Source organism: Limulus polyphemus, unplaced genomic scaffold (genome assembly GCF_000517525.1).
Source record: "Limulus polyphemus unplaced genomic scaffold, Limulus_polyphemus-2.1.2 Scaffold407, whole genome shotgun sequence".
NCBI classification, from domain to species: domain Eukaryota; kingdom Metazoa; phylum Arthropoda; class Merostomata; order Xiphosura; family Limulidae; genus Limulus; species Limulus polyphemus.
The window spans coordinates 304668-314250 of record NW_013666017.1 but is presented as its reverse complement, the minus strand read 5'-3'; the positions used below and the strand labels follow the sequence as shown (position 1 = coordinate 314250).

Genomic DNA, 9583 nt, shown 5'->3' with positions numbered 1-9583 from the left:
TCAACAATATATGTATGTACGTAAACGCTTAAATATAGCGTCAGTATTGTTACGTAAAACTGAAAATTCGAAAAAGCTCCCACACGCCTATAAATATAACCAAAGCGACGCGCCAAAATAGAGTATCTATTATTATTTGCTATAGTTAGTGTGCTATAAGCTTCGGAAGCTATAACTATGATTGTTAAAACGCTTGTCAATCGGAAAACCTCGGATATTTGGCCAGGAGCATTTACAAATTTCGAACATTACAAATCATTTAACATTAGTAGATTCTCATCGGACATTAGTATTTTTACGAAAACATTATATAACTTCATCATGGAAAATCCGGCGTGCTTGGCTGGTAAATAACGAAGGACAAAGCTAGCTAGCTTCCTGTTAAGTGAATTATACCTAGGTCAACTTGTAATCAACTCGCTTATAGTTAACCCTCAATAAGATATCGAAGAAGTTACAGACTAGAAAGAATACTTTATACGTTTGTGAAACTTTTGTTTATAAATCATTGTGTGTAATATCTATTTGTAATAACTGCTATCTTAATTTGTATTGTTGTGTATATATTAAAACGTATTTGTGTTAAAAAAGAAAACTGTGTGTATCAATCTTATTGCTAAATATCTTAAACTGGCTATATATCGACTTTTACTAAATTTAAAGTATCATTTAACTCAATCTCAGACCATTCGAAATTCTAATACGTAACAAAATATAAAGTATTCTGAAAAGATATACATATCTTCCGTATAACTACTAGTGCATGTTTTCTATGTAGTTATTTATATACTATAAGTAACTGAAATTTACCTTTCCTTTTTCACGTGCTCTTCTCCATGAGCATCTACAAATTCATAAAAAGGTATATTTATACAAGAACATACTGAAAATTTTCATAACTTGATGCTTTTATATAGTTGATAGAACCTCTAAACTGTTTTTAATCACGTTAATCAAACATTATTTTTTTATATTTAATATCAATAAGTCGTTTCTCACAAACTTGGCGAAATCTGCAACATTTATTTAGCCTGTAAATTTGTATTAATCCTTGTAGGAACCTATATTAAGATTGTTAAATTCGAACGTATTAGAAGTGTTACTGTAGTGTTTTATTACAGTTTATAGTTTAAGGGTATTTATGTTTTGTTTCGTTAAAGTTGACGTTATACACATCATTACTAGTATTTCCTTTTCAAAATCAAGTTTTTGTTAAACTGACACATCATATGTTTAAAATACAAAAAGGTTGTGGTACTGAGTGATATACTGATAGTGTTTTAATAAAAATAGTGTCGGTAAAGTGTAAATAGTGCATTATTCATGCTTAAACCTATTTTAAGCTCGTTTGAAATGAAGTGTTAAAATGACTGACAACTTTACTGTGATTTTTTTCTCTCTTTCTGTCTTTTTGCTTAAAATATTCATATCCTTAATACTTAGCTTACAAGTATCTCTTCCATTAACTTATGAAGAAATATTTATATAGAAATGTAATGCAAATGATCATACAACCAACTGAAGTAGGTTACGAAATATATTTAAGTCAGAATTTCTGCAGCAAAACTTTAGTTTGAATACTGTTTCTTTTTCCTAATTACGATCGTTATACAATGTATTTATCTCAGTCACTTTGAACAATTAACTACGTAATTAATTTACTTCAAGGTACCATCTGAAATCTTAGATAAAACTTTACCTCTGGTTTTACTTTTTTATTAATACAACAAATCAATCAAAAGGACACAAGCAATTTATTCGATCGATAAAAGGAATGGGAATATGTTATAGCAAGGTATTTAAGTAGCAATTAACCCGAGAATTCATTTTAAAGAGGCTACAATCATTAGCAAGAAAAGCTTACTTAGCATGAAATTAAGAACACATAAAATTTCTGAAGATTGGTTAAGAAGTTTTCTTAATAGTGACTAAAATTATTAACTTAAATTACTTAATCTTTTATGAAAGGCTTGGCATGGCCTGGTGATTAGGGCGCTCAACTTCCAATCTGTGGGTCGTGGGTTTGAATTCCCTTCATCGAATATGCCATTTAGGGATGCTGTCAGTGTTAAATGTTTGGCTGATACAAAATACCCGAGCGGCCGAACCCAATTCTAGATGAGACTAAGGTCGAATGATGATGAAGATTTAGTTATAGTTGGATTAAACATGGGTTCAATATTTAACAAGTCAACTAATTAGATAGTTTATATGGCTAAGACATGAACAATCTCCATTATATATATGAACTGGTATTACGACAGCTAAGTAAACAACATGCTAAATGTTTTGCAGTTGAAGTTGATATTGCTCGCAGATACAGCCTTAGCCTCATCCATCCGAGACTATTATGAAAATAATGTATCAATACATTATATACAATGACAGTATACTGACACTGTAGTACATATAGCTCTATAAAATCAAAACTAATGATAATAAAATTGCCTTTACGATTACAAATTGTTATTCATAAAAATTAATCTCATGTATAGTTTTGTGAACTTTCATAAGTAACTTATACTAATTATCAGTTAGTACATTAAACCACAAAAGTTTTATTATTTTTCATAAACATGATTTCTTTCTGTTTGCTCAAAGTACGCTACCCATATAAACACCAGTATTATTGCTGTCTAGTTACTCAAAGCAAAGTTAGAAATTAGGCACTTTAAGAAAAACGTTGGCTATTACTTATGTTTACAAATATTGCAATGCAGAAATGGCGCTGCATTGACGATATATCTCATAGAACTAAAGCGTGAATTTTTCTGTAATAAATTCTACAAACGTTTATATAGGTTTACTACTTCACTCCGTGACATCTCGAAAGGCTAAGCTTATTCTGCAAGCCTGTCAAAACCCTACTGTAGATAACTATCTGGCAGTAGACAGAAAGCACCTTATGTAAAAATAAACGTGCGAATCGTTCTGTTATGTAATTTGCTGCCGTCTATAAAACTAGATCTCAGATCTTAAAAAAACAGAAATTTATATTTCTGTTATTATTATAACTTATTCATTTTTTCCCGTGCAAACACATTTAGAAGTGATTATTTGTTCAATACAATCAATAGGCACCAATTGCATTTTACTTCAAACTAAGAGGAAACCGCCTCCTTGTGGTTCAGCGTTAAGCTTGAAGGCTTTAGTCCCTGTGATGGGCACACCACAAACAACCATTTGTGCAGCGTCATGACTGGCAAAACAATAAAAACTGAATCTATCAGTAACATTTCATAGACATAATTTTATCCAATACTTAGACATTTGCACAATGAAATCTGAAGATGAGAAGTGTCCAGATGCACTTTTCGACCAACGTTTATGCAATTTCAAATTCTTCTTATAATATGCCCTTATTTAGAATGTTACAGTGGAACAGGCAAACGTTTTAGAAATGAAAACAAGGTTTATCATTGCTCAGATTGTTGTACATTTGTAAAAAACAATTGTGCAAGTAAGTATATGTATAACTGAAGACCAACACATTTACAAATATCGTGCTATATCCACAATGCTTAATTATTATGAAACTAAACCTTGTAGTAATTAATAATGCATGTTATGATCTATAATTGAAAGTAAGTTTACATATAATGTACATCATAAGTATATTATTTCTAAAAAAACAGAACCGGTTAGATAACACTGAACAATAACAAATTTGCTACTGAAGAAACATCTTGTGATTCGGGGTAATTTGATGGTGTTGATTTCAAAAATGTAGCTAGAAGTTGTCCACCACCTCTAGATTTTGAGTTATTGTAATATCTCAATATTTTATCAGTACTATGTGAAATGCCATGCAATCAACTCAGTAGAATAGATTTATGCTGTGAAATTAAGTTTACTTGGACAGTTTACTGGGTAAAAGGCATCCATTTTAAATAAATCCAAACATTGAATGTAAACTTCCAAATATATTGTTCATATATGCTATTTGTTCTTGATATAACTGTAGCGAATTGCACCACTTTTGCTTCATTCCTACGCTATCCTGTTCCGCCCGGGAACCACGAAACCCTCACGTGTCGAGTTTTCTAAAATATTCGAGAAGTCCCTCGACTGGGTATAAAATGGGCGGAATCAGGCGCCTCTCTCTCAATGGCCTCTCACTCACTCAGTTGGTAACTTCCCTTCGTTCCGATCTTCTTCCTCGTATCATACCAGAAATATAATCAAGTTCTGCAAGACTTTGTTTTTTTAACATCTTTTAAACTCTAGTTCTGTAAACATAAATTATTTTATATTTTTCAGAAAATCATTTGAAATGCTGGCTACTTCCAGTTCAAATAAAGTCTGAAAGTGCAAAAATCACACAAACAGTTTCTGCAACGTTTGTGGAAAGCATATTACAATGTCACAGATGATAAACATCACACACAAGGTAAAGTGAGCTTACTACCACTATTTTGTATGTAAATTTTGTGGCCAAGAAAAACATTGGGCTCTACGTGTGTGTTGTACAGTTTGCTCATCTGGCTTGACACCGTGGCTGAATAAGTAGAAAGCAAGTATGCCATTTACATTTCCCAAGATATGGCATGAGCCCAAAGATAATGTAACTGGCTGTTATTTTTACATGACTAATGTTTCTGGATATTCAAACAAAACTAAACAATACATAAAATATCCAGATATTGTATCTGCAATTAAACCAATACTTCATTTTGATGGTCTTCCAGTGCCACATCCACCAGTAAATTGGAAAACAGTAGAGTTATCTTGTGAAGAAGACAGTGAATCATCTTCATCCTCTTCTTCTAATAATTCTATTCTTGTGGCACCTCAACATAAACTTCCTCATCTAATCACACAAAAAAGATCTAAATCATCTGATTCGTGACTTATCTCTATCAAAGTAGCATGGGGAAACTTCTTGGTTCTCATTAACATCAATGGAATTTATTACTTTCAGGAACAAGCGTTTCAATTTCTCGAAGTCACCTTCATAGTATTGCTTCTTACTACACCAAGAAATATACTTTGTATCCCTGAACAAATGTTGATGCAATAATGGAAGAATTAGGTACTGAACATCATCCTAAAGAATGGAGATTTTGTACCGACTCATCTAAAGTCTGAAAACCGTACTTTTGCACAATGGGAAAACTTAGCCATCAATTCCTGTCGCTCATCCAAAGCATGCAGATTATACTTGAGGCTATCAAACATTTAAATTATCACATGTTATTGCACTCTTGCTAGGCCTGCAGAGTGGGTATACCAAACATTGTTGCTATTTGTATCTCTGGGATAGCCTAGATGATAAATGTCACTTGAAATAGAAATAATGGCCAGTGAGAGAGAATTACATACAAGAGAAACAGAATGTCGATTATCATCTTTAGTGAATTCTCAAAATGTGTTTCATGTTAAACTGGGAATCATGAAGAATTTTGTAAAAGCATTTTGATGATGGTAGCAAAAAATGAAAGAAGGTGTCTTTGTTGGGTCACAGATTTGGGAAGTTTTGAAAGATGATGATTTTGAAATGGTACTCAATCAGATAGAATTTTCTGCATGGAAATCATTCAAACTGGCTGTCCAAAATTTCTTAGGAAATCATAAAGATGAAAACTATACTGTTATGATTGATGCTATGCTCGATAACTACAGGAAAATGGGGTCTAGGATGTCACTAAAGATGCATTTCTTACACTCCCATTTAGACTTCTTTCCAAATGATCTAGGTGCAGTGAGAGATTAGCATGGTGAGTACTTCCACCAAGATATTTCTATAATGGAACAGCGATACCAAGAACGGTGGATTTTCGTGATGATGGGAGATTACTGTTGGTTCTTACAACATGAAACTGAGAACATACCCAATGGGCGCAACAAGTGAAGCAGATATTTTGTAACAAAAAGTAAAAAATACCATTATGAAATTTTTAAACATAGCTTAATGTATTTTTAGTATATAATATTATTATACTCATTGCTTTTTTGTACTGGTGTTTTGAATAAATTCATCATAACTCGAAAAGTAGAGGTGATCAGTAATTTTCAACATGTTTTTAGAATCAGCATCGTTAAATTACTCAGAAACAGTTGCATTTTTTCTAGCAACAGAGAAAATAGAAATTATGTTGCCCACTGTAATCATTCTACAAGATCATCAGTTATAATTTATATTTAATTGACATTTAAAACGAAACGTTCATTACAATAAAAATGATCTGAAGTGGAAATCGTTTTTTATTTGCATTTAATATATTTTGATCAGTTTGCTTGCTGACTTAGGTTTTCACATGAAAAAATTATTGATTTAAAAATTACTGAATAAGTTTTCTATTATAGACCCAAAAATAAATTCATTTCAAATCTTAAATAATTTAATAATTAAACCTTAATCACTAACTGAATCTTTTCTCCCAATAATACAAGTTTTTTTTTTTCGATGAAATGGTTTTCCTAAAAGTGACTTTTTTAATCAAAGCTATTTTTATGTCCCCTTAAACTATAACATTGACCATTTCTCTCGCACCCATACACTTCTGAAATAGATGGTGTTTCTTTCCATCTTTCAGGTCACGTGGCTTTAACCAAATCAGTCAGGCACTGCTGTGACCAGTCTTTGCTTATAATCTTCAAGTTTCATTCGTCCGCGACCGCAAAAAAAACTGAATTTAAATAGAAAAAGAAACAACTTATTTCACTGGACTACCTATTTAGTTGTAAGTATAATAGCTTTATTCGTAGGCTTTGCAAATACGGACTAGATATTATGAATACTAAAATATTAATGAACCAGCGAACCATTAAGCATGAAAGAAGACACAATAGTACACAATCTTTCCAGGAGTTCTATCGACTTCTCGAAAGCTTTTCAGTTTAATTAATTTTATTTTCATTCCTGATTGTTAAAAAGTGAAATAAATGTGCAATATTTTAGGATAGAAGTTTTCCTTTTAAGCCACTTTTGATAACTTTTAAAGTGAAATCCAATATTTTACTTAGATCACTCGTGTGCGGGTTTAAGGGTGTCCTTTTATTTGCTTTTCAATTCACTCGTCGCTTTTTTTTATATTTTTTTCCACTTTTAAGTTAAGCGCAAAGCTAGAAAAGTCTTATGTTGTAAGTCTGCAGACATACCGCTGTGCCATTGGGGGCCTCATTATTAAGACGTGATATTATTCATTATCACCTTTCCGTCTTTATCCATTTTTTTCGTGGCTGTGTTTGATACCAGTAAATTAAATATCATATTATCTCAAATGATCAATCGTACAACAATTTCGATATAGCTCACATTATGTCATATTGAACTTATGTTGTTGTTTTTGTATAGAAAAAAATATAATTAAATGTGAGTTAAAGAACCTATGTGCTAAGATATATTTATCATTAATATATATTGAAGTACTTTTTTGTTACGATTAATTGTATAAAATAAGCCGTTCGAGATGTTTTCTTCTCACTGCAAGATTGGATTTTTAATCCCAGAAACTGTATATAAATCATTCATCTAGCGAAAATATTTTCTTTGCGATTAACTTGTTATATTTTGATTTTTTTTCAGTGGCTGTTTTAGATAATTGACGGTGTAAATAAATCTACATCAAACTACCAATGAATTCAAACTCATTTGGTTACTATTTTATTAGTACGTTTCTAATAGCAGCCCTATCTTATGGAAAAGTTACTGGACGTGATCAGAAAAATATTTAAATTTTCCGATGTCAAAGAGTAAAAATTATATGCTTTGTTAAATTTAATTATTTAATCTATGGCGATAGAAATGGTAATTGTGATGTGATTTGTACCATTTATTATAAAATAGTCGCAACTCAAGGAAATTTTAATATCTTCATTTTGTATAATAATGAATGCGTCAGCTTATTGGTTATTATTTATTAGTCGTATTTTCTAAACAGAAAAACTATTATTTTTCCAAATACCTCTAGTTATTGGTAGAAAAACTTATGAGAAATAAACTAAAATACAATGTATTCTAAAGATCATAGTTGACGCTTGAGTATGTGTTTAGTAAAAAAGAGAAAGAGCCTATAAAGAGTGACTTTTTAATTTCCTCAATGTTTCACCTTACGGTTTTCTCAATGATAGAGGTAGAATTATTAAATACATTAGTATTTCTAAGCAAAACCAACGTGTTTATATATCTTGCGGAAACAAACTTGCATGATAACTGTAAAAATCAATCAAATTAATTTATAAGCAAATGTGTTTATACAAAATTTACTGTAACCGCAACAAAAACAATTAATCTAAACTAGTACTAACTAGATAAAAATAAAACATGTTGCTTTTCACGTTCGTATTCAATATTACTTTGTTAATGACATTTCACATCTGCTTTTCATCTTATTTCTAATTATTTTTTTATATAAAGCATATATATATATATATATATACATTCATCTAGGTTCCGTACTTAAAATAGTATTGGACTATTGTTTGGATTTCTAGCCTAATGTGATGCAAAAAAAAACAACAACAAACTAATAATAGATAAGGTACCTGAAGTTCACTTCAAGCTAAGAGTATACTTATGTTTTGGTAAATCTTATATTTTTAAATTGTCTTCGATGCAAATTAACATGTTCTGTAAGGATGACGTAAAATTACTTAATTCAATTAAGCTTATAAACAAAAAAAAAGAAACCATTTTAGTAAATTTTTTAAAGAAAAACTATTAATAAACTTTAATCGACTTGTGAAGCTATTGTAACATATTAACTTGCAAATCAAACTTGGTGGAACAATTAATCGATCAGAAAATGTAACTAGTATACCATTACGCCTGTTGATCTCTTTTATAGTTGAGTTTGATGTATTTACTCGATTACTCTTAGCTGTATGTGTAATATCAATCTACGCAATCACAACTCATGTCGGAAATCTATTTTACATAAAAAGGCTTCTATAAATCAGAGTTTTGGAGCTCATTTAGCCTAAAATGTAAATTATCTTACTTCAAAAAAGTTTTTACCTTTTTCTTTTCTCTTTCGTTTGAGCCGAAAAACTAGGAAAATTATGAATGTCAAAATCGCCAGACCAGCAAATAAAACTCCCAGTAATGGTTTTAAAGGTGAACTTGGAGAATTACCTAAAAAATAGAAAACACTTGTCGTAATGATCATAACTCAGAAACAAATTTTGACTATTTCTCTAACATATTCCATGTGCTGTTTAGTCTTCTCAGCAGCAGTAACCTTTTTCCATATTTTCAAATGAATGAGAAAGAAAAAAGTATTAGTGTTTTATAGAGATGAATTTTACAGAAGACTTTCCATGATATTCTCAATATCACGTCATAAGAAGATAATTATCTTAAGGAATAAAATTATCAATTCAATAAAAGAGTTCCATGTGTTAGACTATTTTTCTTTTGGAAAATTATTAACCTTTTATAAATTACTTTATAATAAACTGTGAAAATGTAATTTTTTCATAACTGAAAATAATTTTAAATTTTCAAGAACTATAAAAGTATTAAGAAAATGCAAAACTCACATCACATTTTTTTCTGCGTTTCTAGCAACCCATATAATATATATATACCAAACAATTCCACCCCTTAAAAGATATGGGTATATATATATATATATATTAC

The 9583-nt window shown here is 30.5% G+C and overlaps 1 protein-coding gene across 1 annotated transcript in view; it reads right to left on the bottom strand.

The window, feature by feature from the left end:
- Positions 1-806: 806 nt before the first annotated feature.
- LOC106458035 (lachesin-like) overlaps positions 807-9583 on the bottom strand; it is a 32372-nt gene continuing 23595 nt past the window's right edge. Inside the window, exons 6-7 of the mRNA XM_013917488.2 lie at positions 8960-9076; positions 807-844 (exon numbers count right to left, since the gene is read on the bottom strand). Of these exons, the coding sequence (XP_013772942.2) occupies positions 807-844; positions 8960-9076 (155 nt within the window). The remainder of the gene's footprint in view (positions 845-8959; positions 9077-9583) is intronic.